Source organism: Struthio camelus, chromosome 2 (genome assembly GCF_040807025.1).
Source record: "Struthio camelus isolate bStrCam1 chromosome 2, bStrCam1.hap1, whole genome shotgun sequence".
Classification (NCBI taxonomy): Eukaryota; Metazoa; Chordata; class Aves; order Struthioniformes; family Struthionidae; genus Struthio; species Struthio camelus.
In genome coordinates, this window is record NC_090943.1 from 54732418 (window position 1) to 54752136 (window position 19719).

Below are 19719 nucleotides of genomic sequence, written 5' to 3' on the forward strand. Positions count from 1 at the left end.
TTTTCAGGCTGTTTATTTGCTTTTTTCAAGTCTGATGAGAGCAGCTTTGTAGGCTTTGGCTGTGTTGTTATTTCCATTAGTGTTCAAGTGCTCAGTTTGTTTTTATTAGCTTGCCTGTTTGTTTTAAAAGTCTTGTTTGTTCTTGGGATTGATGTTTAAGCATGCTCTGTGCCATTTCCATGTGTCATGAAGGCACCACAAATTTTTATCGCTCTGATAAACCCAGTAGCCATCACCCTCCTCTGGCAATTGACTAACAACTGTCCTTGGGCAGATTGGCTTCTTGGGGACATCTGGATCTTCACACCTTTAGGAGATGGTGTGGATTGACCACTTTCAGGCTGTCCAGTTTTAGGTGCTATTGGGACCTCTTCCCAGTCAGTGTTATCCTCACCCCAAAAGGCTGCATCCCCCCGGAGGCAGCAATCAGGGAACCAGCTCCCGCTGCCTGCACAAGCCCAGCACACAACACAAGTCCGTTGATGTTTTTCTGCAGGAACAACAGCGCCTGGATGCTCAAGGAGGGGTAGTGGCAGACACATAAGAAGCCCTTGGGGTGTTTGAGCAGCACCACTGCATGAAGGGCCATTCTCTATCTCCATTGGACAAAAAGTCAATGGGTAAAAGAGAAAAAGAAGAAACACGAGGACAGAATCAACCTACAGGCTGGTGGCTATTGGACTTCAGTACGAGGCAGTGGGAGTGTCATCACACAAGTGATGACTTGATGGCAGTTTTATAGCTGCCTTACATTTTGCTGGAAGTTTAGTTATAGATAATTATGCATGATTAAGTCATTCAGATAATTTTAACTCATGAGAAAAATGTGCTCTCCTCTGTCCCTTGCCTTTTTAATAGCAGCTTTGGATCCTTTGGGGCAATATACCATAAAATGCCTTTGTGATGTTGTTATTGCACTGCATCGTTTCAGGGCAGAGCATAGGTCTCTTCTCAACCTATAGGATTTCTTTAATTACAAGTTTCCTGGACTTCTGTTTCTAGAATCTAGTTGCAACATCCTGTTCATTTTGCTTGACCCCGAATTATGGTATATCCTCTCTTGTTCAACACACTCTCGACACAGTTCTGTCTGGATTATAAAAGGTGATCCACCACTCTTCCTCCAGATCAATGGATCTGCTAAGTGATCCTAACATCAATGAAACTGGGGGTTTGGAAAGGTGTTTGAAACCTGGCCCCACAGCAAGTAGAGGCTTACTTGGTGGATGTATGAGACAATCGATTCTGGCTGGGTCTAATCGCTGAAGGGGATAAATCTGTGTGCCTTGAAACCAGCTCTTGGTCAGGTACACCTTCTCCCTGAGAAGCAGTGCTGCACTGCAGTCATCCTTCCCAGATGATTAGCCCTTCCCCTGCACGTCTCTTGCTGGACCGGCTGTTGCCAGCAGCAGAGGAGGTAGCTAAGGAAACAGGTGCCAGCTTGGCCTGTAGCTGAGAAGAGGGCATCAGCAGCTGGAGCAGCCAATGCCTCCTGAGTGCACGGTCATGGCTACCTACTCCATACGGCTTTCTGCTCTGCTGCTGCCCCCTGCTCTCAGGACCCCTTGTCACATCTTTTTTTTTTTGCTGTTGTTTCAGCCATAACTTCTCTCCCATCCCATTGCAGCAAGAGGGTGATTGAGGGCTGCTGTGGAAGGAGGAGGTCTTTTGAGGGGAAAATGATGGAAGAAGGACGCTGCTGGGAAGAATGAGAGAAGGAAGACTGGCTTTTGGAAGAGAATGGACTGGAGAGAGTCCATTTCCTCCCCTCTTCACTGGGGAAAGGGGAAGGATGGGGAAAAGGGTATTTTGGAGAAGTGATTTATCCCACAGCTCCCCTGAAGCTCTCCCAGCCCCTGTGATCCCGCTATCCCCCCTCTCAGCTCCCATCCATAGCCCTGGTATTGCACCAAGTTCCCTACTCTCCATCTTCATCCTGGAAATCCCCTTCAAACTACCACTTACTCCTCCTCCTCCTTAGAAATGCTCGGTCACTGTTTTTGCTGTCCTTTGGAGATCAGCACTTAATTGGGCCAGTGCTGCCATCATCTTTGAGCTAGATCTGGTCCTTGATGCAAGAAACCTCATCAGGAACAGTAAAAAGCTCAGTTAGCGTGTCCCCCCATTCTGATCGAAACCTTTCCTTGTGCTTGCAGCTAAAGGGGTTTCGTGTTCGCACACGACCCTATGCATAGATAGGTGTCATTCTGCCTTTGCTTGTGGCATTTGGTAGGGCAGTAGCCCCAACAGTAGAACTCTCTGACCCCTAAAATCTGGGTCACATCAACTTCCTTCACCACTCTAGGAAAGAAACTCAACACTGCAAAACTTCCTGAACCTGTCCGTTCTTGAAAACATTTAAACGAAACAGATAGATTGTATTTGAAAAAACAGGTTTCTCTTCAGCATGACTGGGTGGGGATTATGAAAATATCAGTCGAGGTTAGGCAAATGTTTGTCCTCTCCCCTTTAGGAACAGGGAAAGTTGCGACAGATTTTCAGAGCTGTTGAGTGAAGATGGGAGAGCTGGCTGGAGAGTTTCACCTATTCATTTTCTGGCTTCTGAATGCGTATGACAGCATGCTTTGCAGTATCCACACTGGCACAGGTAAAACTTGTTTATTTTCCCGTATTCTTCATTAAAGCTGTGTTTGTACTGCAAGCCTACCCCAGATAAGCACTGCTGGCAGAAGGGTGATGCCAAGAAAAGTATCTTTGGAGGACAAAAATCCTTTTCTGTTGTTCCACTCTGTGTAAATGCAGCTAATGCAATGGGAGCGTGTCTAATGCAGCGGGATAGTGTCTTACAAGTGGATTACTCCATGTACATTGGACAATGCCATTTTATCAGTGGCTGCATCTTAAAGCTTATGTCACTGATGATATGATTAAATATACAATGTCTAACGATACCAGTACCTAAGACAATGAGCTGCGTATTTTTCTTGGTCTATATAAAGCCAGATTAAGTTATTGATTTATTTACTGTCCTCTTTGTTTGGTCAGACATAGACATGATTAACAATTGTTTAAATGATGTGTTTGTTTAACTAAGGGACATGAAATCTGGCCTACAACACAAATGATTATATATACATATAGCCTCCCCCCCCCACCCCCCGCCTAAGTCACACACATTATGCAGTTTCTCTTATCAACACAGAAGAGTAAAATGTTTGCCATCTGGGTTTTCTATGCCATTCACAGATGTGGAAAATAAATGTAGGTGATTGATAGGTAGCAGATTTTGTTGTCGTCATTAGTGTGGACAATGCTTGAACCAAACTCTCAGTGTGTAATTTTCCGTTGACTTTTATAGGCTCTGAACTGTAGTTGACGTGACTCTCAGTTAAACGAGGAGCAATTTAGGGCAGAATCTATCTACTTCACTATGAAAGTAAGATCAGTTGAAACTCTGTCCTGAAGGCAGGAGGAGGAGAGTAATTATGGTTAAACACTTGCCAGAGCAGTTCTGGCAAACATGTAGTGTCTCCCATCAGAGATGTCCTGCTTGTATCTGAGATGGGGGATCAGCCTCATTTGATTTCTTTCCTCATATGCTAGCACACACCATGCATGCTAGCTTTTGCCTGAAGTCAGCCAGGCTGCTTGTGAACTAACCCGTAGGTGTCAGAATCTGCTCCAAAATTTAGTGTAGAAAAATCACGTGTGAGTGGATGCAAGCAAGCAGAATCAGAGTCTGTTTTTTTCATGTTGGGACATCACCAAGACACAAGTGAAAGGCATACTTACCACATAGTCAGTACTGGTTTTTTGAATTGTTTCATAAAATAAGAATGCTAAGTCATTCGTAGGGCAGGATAGGGATATAAATGTTGGTAAGAACTAGATACCACTTTAAACAGTATTATTATAAATAGCAACAAATGTAAAAATAATTTGCACTGAAACTATATTTTGAGAAGGGCCCTATAAGAATGACATTGCAAGGGCCAATACACTTACTACTGCTCTGTCCTTTATGACATAAAGATCATGTTTTTATCAAGAAGAGAAAAAGCATTTTTCTAAGTTCTAGTTCTGCAAATTCTGCATGGTTCATAAGAGTCAGGGTGAGTTATTTCTGGTTTGAACAAGGCTGGAAATAAAAATAGCAGGCCATTTACTTCCGAGATATCTATCTGTAACTCCCTTGAAAGCAGTGGAAATAAGAGGATAACAACCATTTATGGATTCAGCATTACCATATAGAATTTGCAGTTGTGCTGATGTGAGAAGGAAGGGAATACCACTTTTCCCAGTCCTGTTATGATTATGTGAGATTAATAGAATTGAAAAAATAACATATTTTTCACTAAAATAAAGAGAGGATCGAATGCAGAGGAAATAGATCTATTGAGCCCAAAGTTCTTTTCAGACATTTAAGAAAATAGCTTTTTTCATGTATTATGCACCGTGAGTAACTTTTTCATTCAATAGACTTACCATCCAGCCTGCCTCCCTACATTTTTACTAGCTGGTGCATTAATGCTTCAGAAAATGCCTGGAGAACTGTTTCCTTACCAATTTATTTTGCAGAGAAAGGAAAGGATCCTACAGGGCAGGAAGTTGAGTCTGAAAGTAAACAAAACACTAAGGTCAGTTTTCAAGGACTGCATATAGTCAGGGTTAACATTTTTTTCAGGTACACTTAAGTAATTTTGCCTTAGCCAGACAAGTAGGCTGGCTTCAGTGTTTTCTGTGCTTTCTTGTCACTGCAATAGGGTGTATCTGGAAAAGCCCTGGCACCAGCCTGTTGGCCAGGGCTATGCTATGAAGTGGCACCACTCTACCCTGCTTCGAGGGGAGAGTGAGGACTCGGGAGCCCTGGAGAGCTGGCAGAGACATGTGGAAGGAGCCACCAGTTCAGCTATTTGCTCCCATTTCAAGTCTCCCCCTGCATCTCTCTTCCTTCTCGACCTGCTTCAGGGCCAGTGAAGACAGAAGGAGGAAGAAAGAGTAGAGCCATGGCTATATTTCATGTTATGCACTCCAAAAGGGTGGGAAAAGACTGACGCGCATGAATGTAATATCTAGCAGTGCTTACTCAGGCACTGCAAGGCTGGAGAATTACTTCTGTGTTTAACACTTGCCTGCTTCCCTGTCCTTCTCCCTAACAACTGGACCCCCATTTACCAAAGGGTCCAGAGGATTCTGGTGCACAGTCAGCATTAGGGCTACTGGAGATGCCTGAAATAATTTTCAGGGTACGTGAAGCTCTTGGTCCTATAATTATGCTGTGCACCTCTTTGACACTGTTCGCAGGGCCACATATTACTGTGCTGCTTCAGGGTCTAAGTGAGAATTTAAGCAGATATGTTGAAGTGTGCCAGCAGAGGCCCAGTCTAAAGCAAGGGGTTTCTTTAAGAAATCCTTTCTCAAAGCTTCCTATTCTTTTCTCACAGTGTTTGCTGGGGAATGCAACAGCAGTGGCCATGAGCTTTCTATGAGCATGGTTTTAGAAAATATATCGAGGCATAGGCATGCTACCAGTTGCTTGTTTTAGAAAAAAGGGAGAAGGTAAACACATCTGGGGCTGATTCTTCTTTCACACACAGATACCAACAGGAAACGCCGCTGAAGTGAGTGGGATTATATTGGTGTAAAACTGTTATTCTGTGGACTCTTTTGTGGACAGCTGAAGAGTTGGTGGCCCTATGACCATGGAGAGCACCAGGCGGTGTAAGGAGAGATGGAGACCTGGCCATGTCCCCCTTACCAGAGAAAAGCTACTTATGTGGTGTGGGCAAGCCTGTCACCAGCCATGGACCACTCGTCTGTACTGGTGAGCCAAGAAGAATACCCTAGGACAACATGTATCCTGCACTGGCCTGGTCAGAGATGTGCCTGGATGCTCCTGTCCAGGGCTACAGGATGAAACAGTAATTTCTCCAGATGTCTGATCTAGCATTCTAGTTAATCTGTGCCTAAGATCCTTTGGAAAGAAAATGCTCCGTTCATCGATGTAGATAACTATTTGGGATCCAGTTCTTTTTTAAATCAAACCAATGGTAATTTGGCCACTTCTATCCATAGAAACAGAGTCATATTGTTCGTATTCCATGTCAGTTGAAATAAAAATGATGTGTGACTATATATCTGGCAGGGCTTAAAGCAATAAAAAAGAATTACTGACAATCTAGCAATCTAATAGACAAACAATCACCTGCAATTTGTTTTGGGGAAACAAGGCAATTTCTGTCTTTGCTATTAACTGAACTGTACTTGTTCCTACTAGGTCTGTTTAGGGGACTGTTCATCTTGCTCATTTAACTGGATTTTGTATAAAGTTAAGGTACTTTATATAGTACTTCTGCAGAATGAAGAGGACACTCAGTGAGATAAAAAACTGTTGTATAAAAGCCTAGTAATTATGTGACTTAGCCACTTTCTATTCCATTCCAGTATTGGTGGAAATCGCTTATTCCGGATTACCAACATACTAATTCAGTTCTTGTACCACATGGGAAAAAGCTAGAAGCTGAAATGATTGCTATACCTATTTGGTAACTATTTAACACTAGGTAGCACCAGAAATGTCACTTGTTCTATAGATGTGCATGATTCTGCCTCTTCCTTCTCAATCTGAAAAGCGACAACTCTTATCCTTGTTTTCTTAGTACGAAGGGCAGGCCCGAAGCCGTGGTTATTTTACTTGTGAGCGTTCACGTGGAAGATCCAGGGACACATGGTGGCCAGAATATCAAGTTCAGTGTCCTTCATTGCTCATGGTTGTTTGCAATGCAAATGGGAGGTTTTGTCTAACATAGTACCATATCCATGGTAACCAAATGAGGACAAGTTTGCCTTACTTCCTCCTAAAGTGTAATCCTTCCCCTGGTGCTTGTGCCAAAGAGACATACAGAGTTAAAGTGACAGCAATATATTGCTTCTTGGATACGGAAGCAAAGAAAGTGACTTCTGGACTTCTTTTTTTCCCTGCCTCGGTTATCGCTGCCCTTACTCTTTTACCCTCTTTCTCATCCTGTGATTTTCTAGAGCTCTCGTTGTCAAAAACTAGGCTAGTCGTTATTTCTATTTCTCTTTGCCTAGAGGGCAAGCAAACAATCATCCATCCAAACTGCCAACTTAAACACCACTTCTTGGCAAACAGCCTTTCCTTGCCCTTCCTGGTATCTTTAAAAAAAAAAGGGGGGGGGGGGGTGGAAAGCCAACCCAGGGACATCAGTTCTTGTCCTTCAATTTTTCAGACTTTGGGTGTGTGGCAGAGCAGAGACACAGAAGCATTTGCTTGCAGCTATTCTATTATAGTAACAGCTGGATCGAGCCATACAGGTTGGAATTTATCTTTTTTTTTTTTCATTGTATTGATTAAAAACTAAAAAAGCTTTATTTTTCCTCCTTTGATCTGTAAGACATGTATGTGTGAAGGGTTTTTTTTTTTATTAAGTTTCTGGTTTAGATTCCAGTTAAAAGAGCTTTGATTTAAAGAGCTTTGATTTTTTTGTAGCATCATAGACTGTTTTTTTTGACCAACCAAGAAAAGTTTTTTAGCAAAGGGGCCAGATTCAAACCCAATCTACTGCAAAATTGTTGTTATTGTTATTGTTACTGTTATCACTGCTGATATTTTGTTGCCTCACTTGGGACAACCTATGCACAGAATTTACATGCTTTTTCTTATGTGTCTAGAAGGCTTAAAGCACAACCATTTCTCTCCTTTTGCACAGTTTTATGTTGTGTTTCAAACAGAAACATTTTTGGCTGCTGTTAGTTATCATTATCTCTTATGTTTCTTCTCCATTAAGAGTGAAATCACATTGTGGCTGAAATGCAGCATGATGATACCATCAGCTTCCGGTGCAGTTATTCACAAAGAGCAGCACTGACTGTCTCAACTTGCACTAGGACTTCTGTGCTGAAAAGAGCAGAATAAGTTGAAATGATGGGCTCTGAGCAGGAATTTTACCAAAGGCTTCACACAGACAGAAATATGCCTGAATGTATGTTTAACAATCTAAGAGAAAGCTTGAAGTGTTATTCCAGCCCTCTCTGCCTGATGCACTTCCAAAAAGGTTTCACTCCCTGGTATCATTTCACTGGAAGGTATCTTACTTGTGAGTGCTCATATGGTGGTCTCAGAGGTATGCTGAATATCAGGTAGTGTCTCCTTCATTCCCTTCAATGCAAATGGGAGATATTCTGAAGTAATCAGATAAATCCTATAGCAGCTAGGATTTCAGTGGACTTAACTACTCACAAGTTAATGGAAAGGGAAGGAGGACTTCAACTTCATTTAGCTGCCCAAAGTAGGATGCTAAAGGTAAACACTGAAAAGATTTATTTTATCAATTTCCTTCTGAGGGAGACACAGAAAATGGGAGTCTTCTCGGACTTTTAGACCTCACTGTTGGAAATTCAGGGGGTTGAACCTTGCAATCTCATTTCTGCTGAATTTGACAGAAAGACTTTTCCACTTAACCAGTCCATTTTAGGACTGTCTTTTGCACTAGCCAATGAGGTGCCTAGCACAAATTCCCAGATGAAGCAAGGGAGAGTCCGAATAGCTTTCTACTTACTCTCCTCAAAGTTACACTCTTCAAGCGGTGGTTTGTCCCCAGAAATGGTAATTAAACGGAGTGAATGCTAGAGACTGGAAATTACAGTTCTTCCTGCCTAAGGCACCACACTAACTGTATCTTTCTTCTTGTTAACGGGACGAGAGACAGACTGATAAATGATAGATCCTGGATGGAGCTGAGTACTGATGTATGAAAAATAGCTGACCTAGAATACCAGACATGACTGTACCATATAAATGACTTTGCCATAACAGTAGGATTATTCTTTTTAGTTTTCCTCCTGTTCTTTTCTTTTTCTAATGCTTATCTAAAAGCAATGATTGATTCTGAAACTATATATATTAATTCATTGTCAATAATAGACTTTTCATCCAAACATACGTGCCTGAAAAAATTAGCTTTTTTCTGCTCATTTTGTCTTACAAGTGTATGCCTAGTATTCTGCCACCCTGCCTAAACAGTCCAGATACTAAATATGTTCAAATACTTTCCTGAATGGAAATGGAATGTGTCAAACATTTAAAGGCTTCCTTAACTCAAAATATATGAGATTTGCTGCAACCTCCTAATTCATATCCATAACTACAAATTTAGTTGCATATTTCTCAATATTAAAGCTAACCATAGGACATCTATCTAAGAATTGGTGTGCCTGAATATGGAGATGTTTTGCATTGATAAATGTTTAAAGAAACTGGATAAATATTAACCAAGTGTGACTGAGAAACCACTTGAGAAATGAGAAGAGAAGCGTAATTATTAATAGCACTATCCAGTAGGTATCATACAGTGTGAGGAATATAGTGTGAAGCTGATGAAGTTCAAGATCCTGTTTCAGTGAAACAATAACACTTTACTGTAGTTGGTGGCAAGAAAGGTTCTGTTAAATGCTGGCAACTGAAGTGAGACAAATCTGTCTGGGAACCTACCATAAACTGTTTATATATTTTTCAATTTTTGGAAACTTCTTATTTCTTGCATTCTGTAATTAAGAGCTGGTATCAACTGCTTACTGATGCAGATTCCTCAATTTCTACCTTGAAACTTCCTTGGAGGGGAGAGAGAGGGAAAAAAAAAAGATTTCCAAGATGTTCTCAGTGTGTTATCAAATGAACAAAACACAGAACGTGGAAACCAGCCAGTCATTCATTCCATCGACAGATTTGCAGAGCTAAATTTGCTTCTGGAGAGCAGTTAGAAATTAAAACACACAGATGATGAGTGGTGCTGGCACCCAAACTGTGATCAAGAGGACACTCTTGTCTGAAAAGATGTACCCTATCAGATTAATCATTATGTGTTAATTAATTTGAAATCAAAAGGAAGTCTTCTGCTGTCTGTGCACAGGAAATTAATGGTGATAACACTAATTAAATGTAATGGAAGTTACCTCTGTACTTCCCACATCTGGGGCCAAACTCTTTATTGCCCTTCATGTTGTGCCATTTACAGTTCAATCCCACTGCAGCATCTTACCCTCATTGTGCCCTCTGTAAATGGCTGTGCAAGTCATCAGGCAATGGAGAATCAGGCCAATGGATTACTCAGCTGGGAAATGAGCTAATTTCAGCTAAACTAGGTCTAAACTTTGACCTCTAACCCTGAGGTATGTCCCTGCATCTCCCCTGCTGTATGTCATCCTAAGATGAAAAAACAGTCCGTATGCTTCACTCTTCCCTTCTGCTCCCCAAAAGCACTTCCTCCTTTTCTTTGACCTATTTCTGCTTTTCCTGCATTTCTCCTGGCAAGTTCTCAGAGATATGTGAGGCTCCATTTCCTTGTGTGTGTGTAGTGGGGGGGGGGTCTTCTGTGGCTCCCTGTGCCTTCAGGTAAGAAAAGCTCTGTGGTGCCCAAAGGATGGTGAGGGAATTTCAGTTTTCCCACCTTGTGCACTGATTTAGCAATGCACTGCTGGGACAGAGATGTGCAGAGGGTATATGAGGACTCTGCTCGGGACTATACTTTTTTTTTTTTTTATCAGTTACCTTGACCCCAAGTAACCATCAGGCGTGAGGCTGGATTTGTGCATAGGTTTCCTTTTCCCTGTCCTCCCTGCTCCCTCTTCCTTGAGCTCAGTATTTCCTCACTGTTCTGGTGTTATTGTAATAGTCTGACTGAAAGGATTTTGAGAGGTCTCAGCAAATAGACTAGACTCTTTCCATGAAAGCTCTGACAGACTTGAGTAACACAGCTCATGCCGTACATCCCAACCTCTGCACAAAGGAGGAAGCTTGCCCATTCTTTCTTTTTTTTCAAGACTTCTCATTAGCCTCTGTGTCTCCTTAAAGAGAGTAATAAAAAAGAAACCAGTGGGTGTAAGAACTCTGTTACCCAATGACAGATGGCTAACCACAACTAAAAATCTGAGTGATTTCAAAGGCTGTTGAGTATCCTGGTTTATTTATCCTAAGAACATTCACAAAAGGGACAGCAAAGTAATTTTTCCCACCCTGATCATAGGAAATTGTCTTTATACAAGCTTTTCTCTTTTTGCTCTCATTTCTGGGCTGTGGTATGTGAGTACAGCAGATGTAGACATTGCTAGATGTTTAAGTTTTCAAGGCAGAAGCATCACAAAACCGCTTCTCTTTTAGTGCAATTCACCTTGATGGATGGGCAAATTGCTCAGGAAGTGGTGGCAGTGTCCCAAGTGGTGCAGATAAAATGCCTCAGCAAAACAACGTGGAGGCCGCTCCCCAGCAAGCTGTTACTTCCTTGAACCAACCCTGTCCACACCAGACAAAAAGCCTCCTGAATTAATTAATTAAAATGAAGCACTTAGCGTTCCCTTTCCCCATCATGTCCAATAATAAAGAACCGCTTAAGAGATGTCCTTGTGGGACTTAATCCATTCTCCTCTCTTAAAGTCTTTGATGCAGCCTGGCTTATGTCTGTCATCACATGCACCCCTTACTCCTCACCTCAGAAAAGAACCAGCCTAGTTGTAAATGTGATTAATAACTTCACTGATGGCTGCCAGAATATTACATTACAGTTTTGCTGGAGCAGTTTGCACAGTCTGATGGGTAGCACCTGGAAAGCTATGTCAATGACGTCATACCAAGCTCACTTTTGTTTGCAAACTAATCTAAAAATGTGGGAAGAGTTGAACTCCTGGAAGGTATGGGACTTGATTCCGAGCAAGATGCCCCAGCACTAGCAATTGCAGAGGATTTAAATTTTCCTATTACAATAGCACTGAAGAGATCAGAAGGGGTATCTGTTATTACACTGATCAAGGTACAAGTTCCTGCTCACCAAGAATCTTGCAATTCAAATAGTACAACTGGAGAGAGTCTTTGTTCTTATACTCGTACTGCACACAGAAAACTAAGATGCAAGAGAAAGAGGAGACATGCCCATTAAAGAAAGAACACATATCTCCATAGTAGCAGCCTCATGACTTAAACATAAAAAATAGTCTCCCCCCATATGATCAGTGACAGAGCTCTCTATTGCCCGATACATGCTAAAACTGCTGCTACTTCTTTGCACTAAGTAAGGGAGTGGGGTCTCTCTGTTTAGTTTTCAGAGTTGATTTGTGAGATGGCATCAGACTCCCAATGGATCAGCTATAGCTTTGAGAAGGCCAAGAGAGGGATTATGTTGTCCAGTAAAACATCATGGACTTGCCAAGATGAAGACTCTCCACTGTCCAATGTGGTAGACCACCCTTTTCCTACATCACAGCTTGGTAAGACTGTAAAAAGCATTCTGGGGATTCTCCGCAGCCCATGGTGACTGGAGGGCAATGTTAGGTTTTTTGGGTTTTTTTGTTTGTTTGTTTCTTGTTTTGTATTAGCATACTTGTACTGGTGAGAGATTTGTCATTCACACTTTGTTCTTAGTTATTAACTCCATTTTCATTTTTATTTTCAATCTTTTCTTCTTGTCCACAGAGGTTCCAGTGAATCTGTGCACCTGTTTGTATTTGCTATTCAAATGTTAAATATGCACAAAACCATTGTTTCCCCTGGCTAGTTAATCAGTGTCAGATACTTAAACTGATATTCAGTGTAATGCTTGCAGTGTGGTTTGCCTCCTTCCTCTTTACTGGATGGGGAAAAAAATCACCAAATATTTTGCAAAATTGGATTTCATTTTCATCAGTATTTCATCTGTGTTCTAATATTCCATTTTCTATTTAGGTGAATGTGTTACTTCTCAGAGGAAGTCATCCAACACCCAGGATCCATCTCACTAGCTATCTCAAAGCCATATGTTTAGTCCAAGCTACCTGCTAGGCTGCTGCTTTGGTCAGTTAAAGAAAGCAGCTCTAAGCAGCTCTTGTCTCCTCCTCCTGACATAGCTGAACTGCCTTGGATGTGCCTTACTGCCTCTCTCTGTATTGACCATAAAGGGAACTTTCCAGATTGGTTTAGAGAAGTCATACTGAGTTTCACATACCCAGGGAATACCCTTCAGGGAACTCTTAATCCTAATCTTCAGTGAAACAATAATTAGCTTTCAGGGCTACAGCTAGGCAGAGTCTGACAGTCTTAAAGCAACTTGGCTGCTTTGTAGTATAACAAAAAGCAGACTAACCTTTCAAATCCATATATACTGTATTCTAAATGTCAACATTAGATTTCTAAAGCCTTGAGGGTAAAGACTTCAAATTGCTGCAGTCTTTCCATGTCTTTTCGCTGTGTTAATGAGACTTGTACCACTGAACCCAGAATGTGATAAAGTGTCAGAAATGTCTCCCATGTGATGTCCTACTGAGCCATATTGCAGATTCGCACTTCCCTACTCCGTCACAGAGAGCAAGGCAGTTCCTTAAACTGATGATCTGAGTGGCTTCAGTTGAACCTGAAGGAAAAGAGGCATGCTTGTAGCATTTTTCAGCAACGAACTGAATACTTCTGAGCCATCTTTGCTTGCCTTCATCGTTTTTGTTTGCTTCCTAAATTTGCTTAGAAAAAACACCAAACTACTAAATGAAATTACTGGACATCTCTCCCAATATTTTCCATGCATTCCAGGAAAATGCATTTCATGCATTTCACCAAAAATGCAGCAATATAATAAGGTGGTCAACTGTTATAAACTGATCTGGCAATATTTTAGCTAATGATTCTGGTTTTTTTTTTTAGAAGACTCTAAAGAAGAAAATATTCACCACTAGTTGAATTCTTGTGTTTTGTAAGTTTAGTCACATTATTCCATAATTGTTTTGTTGCCTGATCACATTATTCCTACCAAGAGTAAACCTAATTTGGAATTTTCTCTTAGAATAAACTTGCAATGGAAAATAAAACGTTTGAAGTATGAAAATTTCCTGTAGGAAAATTGTGACCCCTTAAAATTCAGAACAAAATATTTTGCTTTGACTGGCTTCAGGCAAAGCATGAACATTTTATTTTGTTGATCTACATCAAAACACTGTGTTTCGCAACTATTCAGTGTTAACTGACATGTCTTGCTTATGATCCAGTGTCTCATGAGAAATGTATTTCAGTGCTCTGTTCAGTTCCAGTGGGTTCTTTGAAGGATAACATTTTCCATCCTGTGTCTGGTTAGCTTTTTGATCAAATTGTGTGCTACATCCTGAGAATTTCACAATGCTGGATGCCTCAAGGGAGATATAGCCTGCCCCACTGCATGATTTATGGTGGAAAGTGCGGTTATCACCATAAACTGTACCTATAACTTCATGAGACAATGTGCTACCATAGGGAAATGTGGCTTCACCTTGAACTTACTCAAATGTGTTTTGTTCTCCAAAATTTTGATATTTCAACTGTTTGTCCCTCTTTAAGAGGAAAGTAAAAGTTGAAAGACTGGTATTTCCCATGAACTCTTCAGTATGAGTCCATAGATTCACTGCTTAAACAAATCAAAACCAAAGTCTACTTGTTTAGAGGTGGGGTTATACCAGAGAAGCAACTAAAGGATACAGCCTGATGGCGAGTTGTATTAAAATAGTGGTAACCTTATGTAATAGTTGAAGCAGCATTTTCCAGTACTGGGCTAAGGCTAAGGCAGCCAAACTTACGCATCACGGGGCTAGTTACTGTTACTGGTATCACTAACAATTACCACATCCCCATGCAGACACAGATCAGCTGGGAGCTATAACACAGCTGCCTCTTATGCAAGGCACTGAAAAGGTTTTTACTTGCATTCCTCTCACTCCTGCCCCTGGATAAGCTGGTTTAATTAGATTCTTAGTAAAATTGAAGGTCACAAGTGACAGACTTTACTCATGTGGAATGGTAAAAATTTGTGGTCTTTGCCTTAAGCACAAATGCGAGATTTGAATCTCAGCATTTAGCTGAAGCCAATGGATGTTAAGGAGAAGGTAAATGGTGTTCACAGACAGAAAAGAAGTGTGCCTATGGCTCTGTTTCTTCTGTCAGCAATCCCTTCACAGCTCATCTCTGCAATGAGTGCCCAGGGCTGTGCCTGCCCATCAGGTTGTCTGCATTGCCTTGTTTCCTCACAGGAGAGAGCAGCCGTTCTGTTTGGAGGATTTAATTTCTTTGTTTTTTGAATGGTTTTTATTTTACTGTCTATCTACAAGTGGGGATAAGCAACGAGGTCAAGAGAAGGCAGGTAAGATAGAATGACATTTGCGGTTTCTAATAAAGGCTGTTTGTTTGGTTTTGGATACCAAACTCCACAGACCTCGGAGGGACCCATGTCTAGCTGATATTCGTGAGCAAGCTCTGTATTTTTTCTTGTATTTGGAGTCTTAAGGGGAAGATCCTCAAGTGAGGTCTTCAGCAGACAAATCTTAGGCTCACTTTCTCCACTGGCATAATTTGCTTTTTCATCTGTGGACCACTGGAGTTTTCTAGTCCAGGTTTGCACACTGGCCTAGATGTTATAGCATAAGAGTTTCAACTGTGCCCAAGTTCAGTGCAGAACTTCTTGCTCGTTCTCTCCTTTTCCTGATCTGCTGATTGTAGTGGATTCAGAGACTTTTTAAGCGCAGAGCTAGAAGCCAAAACTCTCAGCCCTTTAAAATTCCCTAAAATTTCCATATTCTCAGTACTTTGGAAGCCCGAAGTACTATTTAACAGCGCTTCCATTTTCTACGCTTTGTGTTTACTGGGTGTTTGTTCACAAGTAAGTGATGGCAGTTCAAGAACATGCAATTTAATCTTTACTCCTATTAATAGGAGATTACTGATGCTAAAATGCTTTATCTTCCCTCAAGTATTAGAGGCAAGATTTTGCCTTGCAAAATATATTATTCATAAGCAAAGATGTACTTAGATGTGCAGTAAACAGAGCACCAATTAGCACCGCAGTTGGTTTACAAAGTATTTTTTGTTTTTTTGTTTGTTTGTTTTCATAAGGTTTTCTGACAGATTTCTAAAGGGCGTTATTTCCCCCAAAGTACCTTCCAGTTTAGTAATGAGATGCAGTGTTTCTTGTGTCAGGAACAAAATACTTACACAGATCAGGAAATGTAAATACCGTACTGTCCCGTTTACTATTTCTGTGACCTCTTAAATATGGAGAAAAAAACCTCTAATATTTCAACATGTCAAACTCTCTAATGAGGAGCTCCTTATGAAGGGATGTGGAGACTCTAACCATGAATGAAATGGCCAATGTTGCAGTACCTGCAAATGCAAAGTTTGTGTAAGTTACGAGATGGCACAGATTAAGAAGCAGTTTACTGCCTTGTAACAAATTGGACAGCTTAGCCTTAATAACTGTGTATTTTCATATTCTTGACCCACAGCAAATACAAGATAATTCAGCTTATTTTAGCCTACAATAAAAGGGATTTAAGCTGTCGTACCCTTTGTTCATCTAGACTGAGAGGAGAGCCACAAACAGCTATGTCTTACCTGACAAATAGTAGGATATTAAGTCCTCCAATTTGTCCATAAGTCTAACCCCTTGAATTTTTGGTGAATAGTTACCTTCTATGCTGCCTCCAAACATGAAGTTCCTCATCCTTAAGTTATTTACTCAACATCTTGATCAATTTTTCATAGTGCTTGGTGGCATTTGTGTTCACTTCAGTCCTGATAACACAAGATACTGAGGAAATCACAACAGCAGTAAGTTTGTGGTTGTGAGGTATCATATGTGGTATCACAGGGAAGAGTACCTAAATGCTGCCGGTGAAAAATTCTGATAACTCACGCTTTTAGGTCTCATTTTTGATGTTCTCAATCTTTTTTTTATAGCGAATCTAGAGCTTTTGCTGGCACATGAATAGGAAATGGAACACAACGAGTAGCTGATTCTTATTGAAATTATACTTACTTTGGTGTTAGAAAGTCTGATTTATGTTACCACAGAAAATTACAGGATATCAGTAACCTTTATGTTCTCAATCTGGCTGGATATCTTTGTACCGAGTAAGCCAGAAGGAACTTATGTTAGAATTTACAACCAGAAAAATGATCCAACAGAGAACACGAAAAGATGTTTTCTCTTTCCATATTGACACAATTATGTTAAACAGAAAATAAAACTTTAAAAACTATTAAAAATATGCGTCTTATGGTATACAGAAGGATATCTGCTATTGCTCCTAGGCAAATGCTGCCCCAGCTTTCAAAGGATCAAAGACTGTTATGTCAGTGTTTGGAGGGGAAGTGATAACTACAGGCACTCTGTCCTTGCATCTCACTTATTCTCAGTGTAAGCAAGTTTATGAAATAGTGAAAATGGGCACCTTACAGCTCATAGGTATAGCACACTCAGATTCCAGTAAAGTTAGCAATTCTTGGACAAATATTTTTTCCTCCAGAAACTCTTGCAGCTGGCCTGGAACTGTTTCGCTCCTCTGAAACGTATTAATCAATATTAAAATCTTCACCGATTTCAGTGAATTACATCTGAAAACTGTTCTACGCAGGAAAGTTCTACCAACGTGTACTGGAATGAGAATTTAAAATAGTAAAAGTTTCCATACAGTTAAAATATATTAAGAAAAACAGGGATGAAAAGGTGTTTTCATCTTATTGGCTGCATGTGCATCTATGGCTTTGCCACAGACAGGGGAATCCACTTCATAGTGTTTGCTCAGAAGTAAAAGGGCTTAGACAGCACCACTCCTGATTTATGAAATGTAAAGGCATTTATTTTTCTCTGCTTATTGATATATGTTGCACTTATCTATGACTAACATATGCTGCAAGTTGAGCTTCCCAGAAAAGTATTGTTTTGCAATTGTGCCACATAGGCTAAAATTTTTCCTTATACCAATTAGTGTTCTGGTTTTTTCTCTAGTTTGACGCATTTCTGTTTTAAGGGACAAAAAGAAGTAAGAGAATGAAAGATTTTTATTTCTTTTTGTTTGTAGTTTCCTTGTCAGCACCAGAAATGGTACAGATGACTGCGCAAAGCTACAGGAGGTAGGTCTCAGACATAGTAGAGTTCTGCTACAAATTATTTTCCTTCTCTTTTTGACAAAAGGAGGAATTTTAGCTTCTTTTATTTTTTCCTCAAACAGATGAGAACAATGTTCTGATGTTCAGTATATGTAGGTAAAGTTAAGCCTGGGTGTAACAAAAGCATCTATTTTTATCTATTATCTATTTATCTAGACCTCCATGCTATAGAATGTTCCTCTGGCTGTGAGCATACTCTGAAAAAGAGTTATTTCTATGCAGATTACCAGAAACAAATACAATGACAAGCTAAGTAAAGAATTGTTTCTCACATACTACTCCTGCTGCTGCAACTCATTGTGCCTTGTCTCTCTGAAACTTTGAGAGCAATTATATCTTTTTAGGTGGCTGAAGGGACTGTGCTCCCTAAAGGTTCCCCAAAGATTCACCATCTGTCAAAAGTAAGCCATTCTGCCACCTTTATAATTAGCATTTACTGGTACCTAACACCTACATTCTAACACCTACTGTAACATACTGTTCTTGAGAATAAGTGTATTGCCACACACTCATGCCAACTCTTCTTCTAAGGCATTGCTATTATGTATCATTATAAACGAAGACAAAATGCAAATGTTTACTCTAGGAAAAAATCATAATGACATCCTAGAGGAGCACGTGAGTAAATGCATTTCATTGTTGCTTTTTTCCAACTAGATCCCAGCAAGAGTTTTCAGAAAGTCCTGTTATGTCAAGATGCAGCAGCCCCAACTCTTCCCATTCTCTCACCAGTGTACCCCAGAGGTTGGTTATTTCCATGTATTTCCAGCTAAGAATGCTAGAGACCAGCCCCATTTAGGGATCGGCAAATATGGATAAAATTTTGGATATGCAATTCCAAGTGTTAGCTCCTAAAAGGCATCTCCTCATTTATCTTAACAAGATCAAAATGACCTACTAATAACAGGTGTCTGGTTGGAAATGCATTTATTGCAGTAAATAGACTACCCAAAACTGCAGTGAGCTTTGAAGCAATTGGAAAGTAAAAAACGGTGAGGTCTTATGGCAGCTGTATCATTTCTTCTCTCTTTTGTGTCTAGAGAGAATTGAGCCTACAGAGCTGTGAACCTACACCTTTTATTAATGTTCTTCTTGCTAAGCTCTCTAGATCCCAAGCCACCAATCATCTCTGCAGGAAGAAATCTGTATACCAGCAGTACTAATATTGCTGAGTACTAGGTCTTAGCAATGTGATGGAAAATGACAATCTTTATTTGAGCGTAAGTCATTATGAGAGGGAAGGAAAGGGAAAAGAAAATCATTTAACAAAAACAAGACCATGTAATAGCTACTGAAAGAGAAAAGTGGTACCAAGACAGTAGTACAAATAATCCTGATATCTTCACCACAGCATAACTGAATGGCTGGCCACTGGGGAAAAGGATCCAGTTGAGATTCTTCTTGATTTGGGGTTTGGTATAGAAGAACCTGATGTCTGCACTAAAATCCCTCCTCGGTTCCTCAGTGGTGCTTCTGTAGCAAAAGGGATCAACATCCAAGTCTTTCTGGAGGCTCAGAAGCAGCGCACGGACATTGACAGGCCAGATCTATACGGTAAGCAGAGATGTTTTGGAAAAAGGAGAAATTTTAGCCAGGAGGTGACCATATAAAATAAAGAGCAGGGGGATGAGAGGGTAAGGAAGAAGAGACTTGTGAGAGTAAATGCATGAAAAGGGAAATCCATTCACAAGACATCTAGGACTCTCGTGTACCTCTTTGCAGCAGTGATGTTTCCTAATATGACTGAAATACAGTTCAGCTCTCCTCAGCTGTGGACTACTATTTATGAGCTGGAGGTATCAGCTGTGGCG

The 19719-nt window shown here is 40.6% G+C and overlaps 1 protein-coding gene across 10 annotated transcripts in view; it reads left to right on the forward strand.

Moving 5' to 3' along the window:
- Window positions 1–19719, forward strand: part of ITPRID1 (ITPR interacting domain containing 1) — a 90695-nt gene that overhangs the window by 38732 nt on the left and 32244 nt on the right. For 4 of the 10 annotated variants that reach the window (XR_011139750.1, XM_009679707.2, XM_009679709.2 and 1 more), the window contains exons 3-9: window positions 2474–2608; window positions 5639–5785; window positions 12069–12237; window positions 17821–17872; window positions 18253–18309; window positions 18566–18652; window positions 19260–19462. Coding sequence is in view for 9 of the 10 variants with exons in the window: in XM_009679707.2 (XP_009678002.2) it covers window positions 5693–5785; window positions 12069–12237; window positions 17821–17872; window positions 18253–18309; window positions 18566–18652; window positions 19260–19462 (661 nt within the window). In the remaining variant the exon portion in view is untranslated. Of the gene's footprint in view, window positions 1–2473; window positions 2609–5638; window positions 5786–7212; window positions 7297–12068; window positions 12238–14336; window positions 15102–17820; window positions 17873–18252; window positions 18310–18565; window positions 18653–19259; window positions 19463–19719 lie in introns of those variants that run through there. The other 6 variants (XM_068935832.1, XM_068935833.1, XM_068935834.1 and 3 more) reach the window with 6 other exon arrangements.